Source organism: Mobula hypostoma, chromosome 18, assembly GCF_963921235.1.
Source record: "Mobula hypostoma chromosome 18, sMobHyp1.1, whole genome shotgun sequence".
Lineage (NCBI taxonomy): Eukaryota > Metazoa > Chordata > Chondrichthyes > Myliobatiformes > Myliobatidae > Mobula > Mobula hypostoma.
The window spans coordinates 42,573,060-42,586,796 of NC_086114.1; the positions used below are offsets into that span (position 1 = coordinate 42,573,060).

The 13,737-nt window shown below is 42.5% G+C and overlaps 1 protein-coding gene across 5 annotated transcripts in view; it reads left to right on the forward strand.

Annotated features, from left to right (window-relative positions):
* fam219b (family with sequence similarity 219 member B) overlaps positions 1 to 13,737 on the forward strand; it is a 45,511-nt gene that overhangs the window by 14,419 nt on the left and 17,355 nt on the right. For all 5 annotated transcript variants that reach the window (XM_063070810.1, XM_063070811.1, XM_063070809.1 and 2 more), the window contains exon 2: positions 4,474 to 4,573. In XM_063070810.1, coding sequence (XP_062926880.1) covers positions 4,474 to 4,573 — 100 coding nt within the window. The remainder of the gene's footprint in view (positions 1 to 4,473; positions 4,574 to 13,737) is intronic.

Consider the following 13,737-nt stretch of genomic DNA (forward strand, 5'->3'; position numbering starts at 1 on the left):
TCAGTCGATGAAACTCGAACGGATACTGGTTGTTGGTGTGGTGGAAGAGAGGATGTTGCTCTGCTCTGGTATGGACAAGGGAGATGCAAGAGCTTTGAATTGGTGGACTGGACTGTACTCAGGGATTCATCTTCAAGTCTGAATGAGTATGCTACAGTTGTCACCGACTTCATTAAAACCTGTGTGGATGAGTATGTGCCTATGAGAACATACGGTACATAACCAAATCAAAGCTGTGAATGATCCAGGAGGGTTGTAGTCTGTTGAGGGCTAGATCTGTGGCATTGTGACTTGGGACTATAGAAGAAAACGAGGGATGACTTATGGAGGGCTATCTCAAGAGCAAAGGAACAATTCTGAATGAGGTTGGAAGCAGAATTGGATGCACACCAACTCTGACAGGGTTATCAGGCCGTTACTTCCTGCAAAGCAAAACTTACCACCATGAGTGGCAGTGATGCTTCACTCCCGAATGATCTCAACGCCTTTATGCAAGCTTTGAATAAAGGGAGAATAGAACTATAGCTATGAGGATTTCTCCAGCTCCCTGTGACCTTGTGATCTCTGTCTCCGAGGTCGAAGTGTGACTGTCTTTCAAAAGGGTGAACCCTTGCAAGGCAACGGGCCCTGATGGAGTACCTGGCAGGGCTCTGAAAACCTGTGCCAACCAACTGGTGGGGATGTCCAAAGACACTTCCAATCTCTCATTGCTACAGCTGGAAGTTCCCACCTGTTTCAAAAGGGAAACAATTATACCAGTGCCCAATAAGAGCAGGGTGAGCTGCGTGAACAACTATCATGCAGTAGCACTCACATCTACGATGATGAAGTTCTTTGAGAGGTTGGTTATGGCTGGAATTAACTTGTGTCTCAGCAAGGACTAGACCCGCTGCAATTTACCTGTTGCCACAATAGGTCTACGGCGGATGCGATCTCATTGACTCTTCACGCGGCCTTGAACCACCTGAACAATGCAAATATGTCAGGATGCAGTTTATTGACTGCAGCTCAGTGTTTAGCAAATCATTCCTGCAGTTCTGATTGAAAAGCTCCAAATCCTGAGCCTTTGTACCTTTGCAAATGGATCCTCAACTTCCTAACTGGGAAACCGCAATTTGTGCAGATTGGAAATAAGATCACTATCTCGTTGGCAATCAACACTGGCACACCTCAGTGTGTGCTCAGCACACTGCTCTACTTTCTCCATTCACGACCCTGGCTAGCACAGGTCAAGTACCATCTATAAATATGCTGAATATACAACTATTGTTGGCAGAATACCGCATGGCGATGAGCGGGCATTCAGGAGTGAGATACACCAGATAGTTGAGTGGTGTCGCAGCAACAACCTCGCACTCTACGTCAGTAAGACCGAAGAACTGATTGTGGAGTTCAGAAAGGGTAAGACGAGGGAACACATACCAGTCCTAGAGGGATCAGAAGTGGAAGGTGTGAGTAATTGCAAGTTCCTGGGTGTTAATCTCTGAGGATCTAACCTGGACTCAACATATTGATGCAGCTACAAAGAAGGCAAGACAGTGGCTATATTTCATTAGGAGCTTGAGGAGATGTGGTATGTCAGCAAAGATGCTTCCAAATTTCTACAGATGTGCTGTGGAGAGCATTCTAACTGGTTGCATCACCATCTGGTATGGAGGATCAGTACAAAGGGTCTGAACAAGCTCCAGACAGTTGTAAACTTAGCCAGCTCCATCACGGCGCTAGTGTCCAGAATTGTGGGCATCTTCAAAGGGGATGTCTCAAAAAAGTGGCATTTATCATAAAATGTCCCCATCATCCAGGGCATGTCCTCTTCTCATTACTACCATCAGTGAGAATGTATAGGAGCCTGAAGACACACAATCAGTGATTTACAGCTAGATGGAGCTTTGTTGGCTATAACAGTTTTCATTGATTTTAGTAGATTTTAAATGTCTCTGAATGTCAGAAACATTTTAAAGACCATTAAAATGAAGATTAACAAACTAATTATTCAAAAAAATCATTAAGAACACATTAAAATGCTTATGAATAATTAAAGGCATTAAGCTAAAGTGAGATCATTCTTTTTAAAAAAAACACTAAATTAACAGCTTCTCTCACCCTCAAATCTGTTGCCAAGGCATCACAGTGAGATGGCGGAACTCACGGTTGTAGCAGCCTCTCTGGGTCCAAACAAAGGTGTAATGTTCATCCATTGAACCTTTTTTTGCAGTTGCTGAATATTGAGAACATCAAGTGTTGCTAGTCTGTCCCACTGGCAAGTTACTCAAAGGCAGTGGAGCTGGACCCAGGCATATTGTGTTGCTGCCTTCTGTCGCCACCCAAGGAAGGAGTCAGGTGGTTTGCGGGCTAACAAATTGTGTAATTGACTGTCTATGAAGTTTTTCCTTGTGATGGCAAGATCCTATTGGATTAGTAGAATACTGAAAGTTTGGTTTATTGGCAAGACTGACGGCGGGGAGCTGTGTGGCCTTATTGTTCCGCAGACCAGTCGCTCATGCTGTGGGGTGGCCTGTTGCAGCCGCCCAGGGGAGGAGCTGCAAAGGAGGTGTGGGAGAGGGCTTGAGTCCGCAATGGCTTGGGGCTGGCTCTTTCCATCGAGGCTGCACTCTAGTGGTCGCCCGGTGGAAGATGAGCTGGATTGCACGTGTCTGTGGCAGCACCAGTGCACATTGAGTACTGTTGCACGCTTGTTCTTGGAACAAAGTGACTCCAGGACAGCATCCCGTGCACCATCAATCTACGGGCCATGACACTCTGAGACTTGGGCTATTTTTTTTGTGTGACTGTATGATTTTTCTGCTGTCATAACTATTCATGACTGTGCTGTGTGTGCCTGTTGGTACTCTGTTTTGCACCTTGGCATTGGTGTCCTCCAATTTTTCTGTGTTTTCTTTCTGGTTGCCAATTGGCTGGTGGGAGATGGTTACTTTTTTTGAGTGAAGGAGGGGTTGGATGATGCAATTTTACTTTTGTGGGAGGGGCTTGGGGTTAGGGGTTTGATGGTTCAGCTGTCGTGTCCCGGTGGGCGATCTGTTAGATTTTGTGCAAAGGAGAGGTTGAGGGTGTGGTTTGGGTTTGCAAGTTTTGATGTTTTATTTCTTTGTGAGGGAGGGGGGCCTCAATGACTTCCATAGGGATTTTCTGTGTTTTGTGGCTATCTGGAGAAGACAAATCCCGGAGTAGCATTCTGCGTACATACTTTGATAACAAAGTTAACCTTTGAGGGACATTGTTTTGGTTGGCTGTATCCATGTCATATGGTTGAATGGCAGTTGAACTCGAAAGCGATGGATTGGTTGTGGGTTTTGACCTGACAGGATTGTAGCTCATTCAACCTGGTTGGAAGCCTTGGCAAAGCCAGTCTCACAACCTGGCCCTTGGTCCCTCCCTCTGTAAATGGATTCTTGACATTGAGCATATCTTTAGAAGACGGTACCTCAGGAAGCTGGCATTTATCATTAAGCACCCTCCAGGGCATGCCCTCTTCTCACTACTTCCATCAGTGAGGGGCCTGAAGACCCAACCTTATCTTGGGAATAACTTCTTCCTCTCCACAGTCAGATTTCTGAACGAACACTACCCCACTATTCTAACTCTTTTTGTAGTGCTTATTTAACTTTATATCATTGTAATTTATAGTATTTTATGTTTTTCACTGTCGTGCTGCCACAACCAACAAATTTCACAACATATGTCAGAGATGATAAACCTGATTCTGATTCTACTTCGTCTCCATTATCCATTCGCCCCTCCCCACTCATCTCCCTCTTGGCATGTATTGCCTGAAACAATAGAAATGCTGCACCTGCCCATTCATTTTCACTCTTGCCTCCATTCAGGGCTCCAAACAATCTTTCCAGGTGAGGCAACACTTCACCTGGGATGCTGTTGGGATTGTCCATTGTATCTGGTGCTCCCAGTGATGAATGCTCTTGGCCTGAAACGTTGATTGTTGGTTCATTTCTATCAACGTTGCTTGACCTGCTGAGATCCTCTAACATTTTGTGTGTGTGTGTGTGGCTTTTTGATAAGTAAGGTTCCAGGGATTGGCAAGCATGTGGAGTTGAAATTGCATTCAGATTATCCTTTGGCCTTTATTTTACTAGATGAAGCAGCAGTTCAAATGTCAGAGTCCTGTTAGTGGAAGGTGGCTTGCTCTATAAACAGCAACACACACACACACACACACACACACACACACACACACACACAATGCTGAAGGAACTCGGCACATCAGGCAGTATCTGTGGATGGAAATGAACAAGTTGTTTCAAGTTGAGAACTTTTGAGTCCTGGTTTGAGTTTTTTTTGTCTTTTTAATCCCCTACATGCTGCCTGACTTGCTGAGTTCCTCCATTTTATGCATGATACTCAATATTTCCAGCATCTACAGAATCTTTTGTGTTTTGAGTTTGCTCTGTGAAGTTTCTTTTCCCCCTCATCTCTTCATGTTTGTTCTGTTTAAAGGGTCATAACAAAAACTGGAAAAACGAGACGTCCTTCAAAATGAACGAGAAGAAGCAGCTGCCGACCAGCACCAGAACCCCATCGATACACCTCAAACTGCGTGAGTCACAAGCTCGTTGCTCGCATGTAGTTTTTATGGGCACTAGCATTAGTTCCAGATTTAAATGGTAACTTATAATCAGGTTTATTATCACAGGCATTATGTCATAAAATTTCTTGTTTTAAGGTGGCAGTGCAATGTAATACATATAATGTATTATAAATTACAATACAAAAAACAGTAAAAAAAAATTATATTGCAAAAGGAGAAAAATTCCGAGGTAGTGTTCGTGGGTTTTGTCCATTCAGATATCTGGCGGAGGGGAAGAAGCCGTTCCTAAAATGTTGAGTGCCTTAAAGCTTCTGTACCACCTCCTGGGTGGTGGGGGTCAATAATGATGGATGCTGCCTTTTTGAAGTTTTAATAGTAAACAGTAATATTTTCTCCTTGTCCAAATACTAAATGATTTCAAAGAATGGCAGCCTTCTATTACTGTGGGCTTGAGATCATTCCTAATGTGTGAGCTTTGATAGTACCAGCATGCTGTATGACTGTAATGAATAGGTTCATTAATTCAACCAGCCCTGTAGCAATGGAAGAATGGCTAAACCTTGATGCTGTTCAAATGTGAGCAATACAAGGCCAAAACACGGAGGAGCAGAGTTAGTCCATTTGAGTCTGCTCTGCCATTCCATCATGACTGATTTATTGTCCCCCTTAAACCCATTCTCTTGCTTTCTCCCTGTAACCTTAAAAAACCATACTAAATCAGAACTTCATCTCCACTTTAAATGCGTGCAATGACTTGGCCTCCTTAGCCATGTGCGGCACCTTGTTGAAGGCCTTCTAAAAATCCAAGTAAACAACATCCACTAACTGTCTTATTCCTAATTCCTCGGAATTCCAACGGATTTATCAGGCAAGATTTCCCTTGGGAAACCATGCTGATTTAGGCCTATTTTATCATGTGCCAAAAGGTACTCTGAATCCTCATTGTTAATAAGGGACTGCAGCATCTTCCAATCCACTGAAGTCAGGCCAACTGGCCTATAAGTTCCTGCCTTTTGCCTTCCTTCTTTAAAGAGTGGAGTGATATTTACAATTTTCCAGTCCTCTGAAACCATTCCAGAACCTAATGATTCTTGAAGGATCCCTTCTGATGCCTCCTCATTCTTTTTGGCTATCTTTTTAAGAACCCTGGGGTGTAGTCCATCTGATCCAGGTGACCTATCTACCTTCAGAACGTTCAGCTTCCTAAGCACCTTCTCCTTGGTAATAACAGCTGCACTCACTTTATTCCCTGACACTCGAAATTAAATTTCTGGCAAGTTGTGTTGGTTGTCTTCCACAATGAAGATGGTCGCAAAATACTTAAGCTTGTCCATCTTCTTTGTTTTCCCCCATTACTACCTCTCCAGTGTCATTTGATTGAGTCTGGGCTGGTGTCACACAACAGTGAATATTCAGCTCCCTGATCACTTGTGCTCCAGAAGAGCTGAGCCCAAACGCTGGAAAAACATGGAGGAATTTTTCGTCCTTACTATCAAATGTGTTCAGTCACTAGGACATTTAGAATTGTTTACAGAAACTGGAGGCAAATGTTGCACCCAGATTTGTGTAATGAAATGGATGACTGCAAAATGTTCTGAAGTTGCTGTGTTGCAATAGATTAATAATTAAATGATTCACTGTTGTTCTGACTTGTTGAGACAAATTCCTGGCACGTTATGTCAGTGATGTGTTTTCCAAACCATTATGATTGCAGAACACAGTACAGCACACTGTTTGCTCATTGACAGGAGCTGTGGTGGGTATTTGAGCAATAAATTATGTCCTTTCTGGTGGAGGCGGGGGGAGTTTGAAGATAAATCTGATTAATACGGTAACTTGTTGCCAACAGTGAGAAGGTAGTTCAAGGATCCAGGCTTGGTTCGAGCGGAATGCATCCTCAGTGTTCAGGTTGGAATGTCAAGGTTTTATGGAAGAGTCACTGAGTTTCTTTTTCTAAAGTGTGAAACACAAAAGGAAAAGGAGTGGAGGGAACAATCATTGTGCTAGCCCTCTCGGTACTTGAACAATTAATACCTTTTAGAAAATTACAGAAGTCAAGATCTCTGCCTTTTGAATTTTCTTTTTGAATGTACGTGGGTGGCTGATGTGTTCAGATTTATTATCCTGCCCTGAGCTGTCTGAAATTGCTTCAACACACACAAAATGCTGGAGGAACTCAGCAGGCCAAGCAGCATCAGCCCTTGAGACGTAGGTACTTGGCAATTGATTAGAGTTTCAAGAACCCGTGTACCTGTGCATTAATTGAAAGTACCCGGTAGGTATGATGTGTGACAAGGAGCGGCAGTGGTGTGACTGACAATTTTGGATCTGCTACAGTCATCACCCCAGACCCCGTGCAGCCAGCAACTTCACTCTGCATTCTGTTGCCACCTATTTGTAGTTGTCTCCTACTGCCGTCTGTTTCCTCATACAGCTGTGGGATTTTGGAATCTTCAAATAATGCGCCTTTGTTCTGTTTGAAAGTGAAGGTGCATTAGGCAAGGGCAGTCACTGGTTTAATTGATTATCTCAAGTTTACACTTGAGTATGATAAATTTGATAAATTAATGTAACTGGTAATTTCTGTTAACATCCCATTACAAAAATGCAGGATGTGCTGGTTTTGGCTCCTCACTGAAGTACCAGTCTCTCAGTATCAATTGGTCTTGTGAGTAACTCGGTTTCAAAGTTGAAAGTAAATTTTATTATCAAAGTACATATATGTCACCATATACAACTCTAAGATTCATTTTTCTGTGGGCATACTCAGTTACTATTCTATAGATTCTATAACAAGATCAATGAAAGATCAACTAGAGTACAGAAGACAACTGCAAGTGCAAACATAAATAACAATAAGTAATGAGAACATGAGATAAGATGGTGCTTAAAGTGAAATTATTGGTTGTGGGAACATCTCAATGGATGGGCAAGTGAGTAAAGTCATCTCCATTTGTTTGAGGGGTAGTAACTGTTCTTGAACCTGGTGGTACGAGTCCTGAGGCTCTTCTACCTTCTACCTGATGGCAGCAGCAAGAAAAGAGCATGCCCTGTGTGGTGCTGGTCTCTGATGGGTGCTGTTTTCCTATGACAGTGTTTCATGTCGATGTGTTCAATGGTTGGGAGGGCTTTACCCTTGATGGGCTGGGCCGAATCCACTTTTTTTTTTGTAGGATTTTCTGTTTGAATGCATTGGCGTTTCCATACCAGGCCGTGATGCAGCCAGTCAATACAATTCATCACATTGCCTGTTATTTTGGTCTCTGAGAGCCACCTCTCATTCTAAGTATCAGTCATTGGTTGCCTATCCTGTAGGTTAAAATAATAGCTCAAAATGGGATCTGTGCCAAATGAACCTCGTGGTTAACTCATTGGCATATGAAATTACCAGATTAGGATGGGAGTGTTTCACAATGCTTTTTGCACAGAGAAAGTCAATTCTTCATAACCCAGCCAATGGAGCAAGCATAAAGTAGAAAGGTTTAATTTGTTATTGCTCAGTAAATGATTTATTTGTGTTCCTTTATATAAAATAAGGGAGAAGTATTAGGCTGCAGTGCAGTCCACGTTTGGAATCTTTGGTTCCTCATAGTGGATGTGCGGTAGTCAGAAGAATCTTCTTGAGATCCTGCTCCCAGACCTGTTTTTGTGATCATTCAGAAGTGTTTGTTCTGCCTGCCTTGTCTGTGGCATTGTTGGGCCCGCACTCAAACTCTTGGCCCTTGCTTGGTGAGCATTGCAGGGATTACAACATGTATTGGGTAATGTATATAATTGCTGATCTTTTATAATTACAAACATTCAGTCTGCAGATGCTGGAAATCCAAAGTAACGCATAAAATGCTGGAGGAACTCAGCAGGTCAGGCAGCACCTATGGAAAAGGGTAAACAGTTGACGTTTTGGGCTGAGACCTTTCCATAGATGCTGCCTGATCTGCCGACTTTCTCTAGCATTCTGTGTGTGTGTGTGTGTGTGGACCTTTATAGTTGTTTGTGCGTCTTTGATGATACTGGGGAAAGTCAACATCTGCTCTTGGTCTATTCAGAAATAATAATCTAGTATTATTTACCTTGTGTAATTGGCAATTCAGAGAATGGCAGCTCAAATAGCAAGCTATAAAGCAGCCTGTCACTCTGTTAGCTGTCATCCATCTTTGCTCTGCCTTCTGCAGCACTCTAGGCTCTCTTCCTCTATTGCCAGTGGTCCACTTGGTTGAGTTTCTGGTCTCAGCCTTTCAACTTATTGAATTGAGCTGAAGTGGGAATCCATGCTAGAAACAGGGTGGTACAGTGGTTAGCATTATGCTATTACAGCACCAACGTTCTGTGTTCAATTCTGCCGTTGTCCATAAGGAGTTTCCCTGTGACCATGCGAGTTTCCTCTGGTGCTCCGGTTTCCTCCTCATTGCAAAGCCATACGAGTTAGCATTTGAATTGGTCATGTAGGTGTAATTGGATGGTGCAGGCTCATTGGACTGGATAGACCTGTTAACCGTGTATCTCTAAATAAAATAAATTTAAAAAAAAGGCAAATGGTATCTTAAATATTCTTCCTGGAAGGAACCACCAGTTGAATGATCTACCTAACTGAAGTGTCCAAGTTCAAGATATTAATCTTTGCAGCTACCCACAAAGCTCTGAACAATTTGTTGTAACAACTGTTTTTCCTCACTTCAAGTTCCTGTTATACACCCTGCTCGGCAGGAACTATTCTCATCAATGGCACTACTTCTTTCTTTCTCTCTCTCTCTCCCTTACATTGGCTCTTCTTTCTTTTCCTTGATATCTCTTTTTCTCTCTTGCTCTCCCATTTGTCTCTCCCTAGGCGGCTGCCTCCATCTCGTTCCAGCTTCTGTCAAATGGTAGCAACTTCCCGAGCTTCGGCTGCACCTCCCAGACTGCTGTGCCTCACCTCGTGCTGCTCCCAGCTTAGTTATGCTACTTTGCAAACTAAGAAACCTGTAAGGTTGGTGCTTTGATAAACCTAATTTAAATACAATTTGGATCGTTGTTTGTTCTTCAGTCTAAGCTGATGGGGCTGAAGTAAAGGGTTAGGTTACTGAACTGGCAAGTGAGAGTAAGGTGACAAAATATTTACACAGGAGTCTAAAGATGCTGAAGCAACATGCACAAAATGCTGGAGGAACTCAGCAGGTCAGGCAGCCTTTATGGAGGGGAATTGGCAGTTGATGTTTCAGGTCATGACTGTTCATTAGGGCTACGCATTTACAGCTTGATAGCTAGTAATGAGGAAGCTAAACATTATTTGAACAGTACTTCTCTCGTATTTTATAAGCAGCCATATAGCTAATTGTTAATAATGTCATATTGACTACTCACTGGGATTCCCATGCTATAAAAGTACTGGATGAGATAATTATTCAAATATGTTCAGGGAAGTTTCCTTAATATATAGAGGTCCCAACAAGAGAGTGAAAAGGCTTTCAAAATTGAGGGGTATGGATAGTTGCGTCATATTTGTGTAGTAGTTGGCGCAATGCCATTGCAGCTGGGTGGCGGGGGGAAGTGAGTTTCAGAGTTCAGTTCTGGTGTTCTCTGTAAGCAGGTTTGTATGTTCATTTCTGTCTGTGTGGGTTTTGTCCCACAGTCCAAAAATGTACTGGTTGGTTGGTTAATCAGTCATTGTTAATTGTTCTGTTATTGGGCTAGGGTTAAAATCAGTGGCTTGGTGGTTCAGAGGGGTCTGTTCCACACTGCATCTCTAAATAGGGTAGATGCAAGCAGGCCTTTTCTTCTGAGGTTGGGTGGCACTAGAGATGGAGGTCCTGGGTTCAGGGTGTAAAGTGAAATGTTCAAGGGGAACATGAGGGGAGCTTCAGAGTAGTGAGTGTGGAACGAACTGTCAGTGCAGGTGGTGGATGCGGGTTTGATTTTAATGTTAAAGAAATTTGGATAGGTACATGGATGGGAGGGGTATGGACTGCTATGGTTTGGTGCAGGTCCATGGCACTGGGCAGATTAATAATTCAGCACAGACTAGATGGCTGAAGGGTCTATTTCTACACTGTAGGGTTCTATGACTGCCACTAAACAGGACTGCTTCATACAGAGCCACAAATGTATATATTTTAAGTGACAGTCTGACAGTTACTGATCATCTGCCTTGGACTAAACTGCATGTTAGTTGCAAGATACTTCCTCTTGAATAGTTCTTGAATTCCAGGCTTGCTGCTTATGTGAATATTTCTCCTCCTGCCACAGAAAATAAACAAATAAGCTGTTTTTAATAAAAGAAAAGGCTGATCATTTTGCCTATCTTGTTGAGCCTCGCCTGTCTTGACAATAGAGTTGTTAATTCTAACTCGTGCTAATTAGAGTGGGGAACATGAGCCTCGTTGAATTTTCACCAGGTTTTGTTCTCGTAAGGACAGGGCAAAGGTTGCCCATTGTCACTAACTGGAGTTCAACAGTTAGTCATTTTATCTGTTTCCTTGGTTTTCCACTGGCTGCTTGATGTTCTGGAGAACTGAATGAGCAAAATGTAGGCAAACTCTCTGCAAGGGTTATGTCACATTTCACTGCATTATGACATCAGTGAAGTAAAGCTTTTCCTGCTCATGAAACCAAAGCCAAAAAGTGCCAGTGTTTCGATGCAGGGTCAGTGACATGAAAACTTGACTCCATTTCTCTCTGGAAAGATGCAGCCTGACCTACCAGGCGTTTCTAGCGTTTACTATTTTTGATTTGTATTTCTAGCATTTGTTACGCTGTAGTTTTTGCTTATATTAGCGTGGGGAGACTGGGAGAGCTTTTGGTAAGGTTGGGTATATTGGGTTTATTTAAAGCAGTGATTAATAGAATCTTGAGTAATAAGCGCATCAAAGGTTACGGGGAGAAGGCAGGAGAATGGGGTTTGAGAGAAATAATAAAACAGCCATTATGAAATGGCAAGGCAGACTTGATGGACTGAATCTATTCAAATAGCCTAATTCTACTCCTGTATCTTATGGTTTTATTGACGTTAGTGAAGAGTAACAGAACTGTAGTCTTGTATCCCTGGTTGTAATGAATTAAGTTACTGAAGTCTTTTGCCAAAGGCCACAATGCCAGTGACCTGTCTAATCCACTGGCGGACTGCAGCACTGCCTATGTAGGGTGAGTCAACACTGGATTCATAAAGTATGGAATTTGTGCTTTGACTTATTTATCTCAGACTCGAGCATCACAAAATTAGACACAATGCCACGGCTGGCGGGAGGTAAACCTGCATCTCACAGCTCCAGCAAACCGGTTCGATCCTGATCTCCAGTACTGTCTGTGTGGAGTTTGCAAATTCTTCCTTTGGGTATCCCTTGACTAATTCCTCCCATCTTCCAAAGGCAGGCTGATTGTTATATTAATTAGTGACTGAAAATTAGCCTTGGTATGGGGGGTGGTGGGAAGGTCGGATATTTGCTGGGCACGTCAGAGAAGATGAATTGCAGGAAGAGCTGGCACAGACTTGACAGGTCATATGGCCACCACCTCAATGAAAATGAGAAATCCAACAGCTTAGTCTTCATTAGAGAAACATAGACCATTTATATAGAAATAAAAATAGTAAGATAAGCATCAGGGACTCCTCTGCCTTTGGGAAGGAGATGACTTGTTTCCCTTGAGTTTTGAAGTGACTGATGAGGCCACCTCGGGCTTGCCGGTGGGGAAGAACTGGGTTTTCAGAGGGTGGTGTTGTATGCCAGTCAGGTTAGTTTGTGAGTCTAATGGATCCATGGGTGCTAAGGAATTCTGTGCACAAACTTGAGCTTATCCCTAATTAATAGATTGAGGAATCTATTTTTTATTAATGTTCTCTTTTTATTTAGAGATATAGCATAGTAACAGGCCCCTCTGGTGCAATGAGCCGATACCACTCAGTGACACCCATGGGACCAATAAACAAACTAAGCTGCACATCTCTGGAATGTGGGAGGAAACCAGAGCACTCAGGAACCCATGCAGTCACGAGGAGGATTAGATTATATTCTTGTAATCTTGTTATTGTTAGAGGAATCTGTCCCAAAACAATGACTTTACACAATTCATGGTTTGTAGCATCTTGAGTCAATGAAGTTAAGAGAGTCCTTAAAGAATTAGCATGGATAAAAGAATCGGTTTTAAATAGGTCTCACCAGGTGTTGGGGAGAGGTATAAGCAGGAAGGGGGTAGGTTAAGAAGAATATGGAATTCATCATTGGAACAATTAACCTTTTGTAGGGGAAAATTAACAATGAAAAGCCATTCATCTTGAGACTACTGTTCATTCAAACCCATCTCGGTTTGAACTGATGGCCATTGATCTAACTGAATTTTACTTACCAATATTTAGATGATGGGAGTTTGATGTCTGGTAGGTCTTGGGCTGGTTAGATCACCATTCATGTTTGATTGGATATTGTGTTCATGAGTTGGAATTGTTTTCTAAGTGGGTATACGTTGCAGTGTTCAGTAATAACATTTGATTGTCTTGGACCTGACATTAAGGGGAATTGTTGGAAAACATACTCCCTTTATTTAGAGATGCAGCATAGTGACAGGCCTTTGCCCGACAAACCTGCGCTGCCCAGTTACGCCCGTGCTAACGCGTATATCTTTGAAATGTGAGAGGAAACCAGAGCACTCAAAAGGAAACCCACTTGCTCTCAGGGAGAATGTACAGCTGTTTAGCAGCAGAATTGGACCCGGTTTGCTGGCTCTGTACTAACATTACACTAACTGCGACACCACGTGCCACCCAACATGAGTTAGGAATGTTATATATCTCTTTTGCAGTCACAAAAAGACAGATTCCAGCTTGTAAGGTCCATCATGGTCAGCATGGAGGAGTTCAGCTGAGGGGCCATTTTCATTCTGTAAAACTGACTCTAAAAGAACAATATTTCCCAACTTGTTCTGAGGAGGAAGACTTGTGAAAATGCTGCAAAATCAGAAAATCATAATGCTGTTCTGGGCCAAATTCTTAGTTTCTCACAGAATGTTATGGAGGTATAAATCACTGGCTTCAAGTGTTCAAATGCATAAATTTAAAACAAAACCACCCACATTCACTTTAATTAATTTGAAAGGATAGTAAAACAATTAAACCATTCAATAAATGAGAAACTAACAAAGGGAAATGTATTATAGCAATTGGAAATCTATCTTGAAACTTCAAAAGGAATGATGTTCTTCATTAC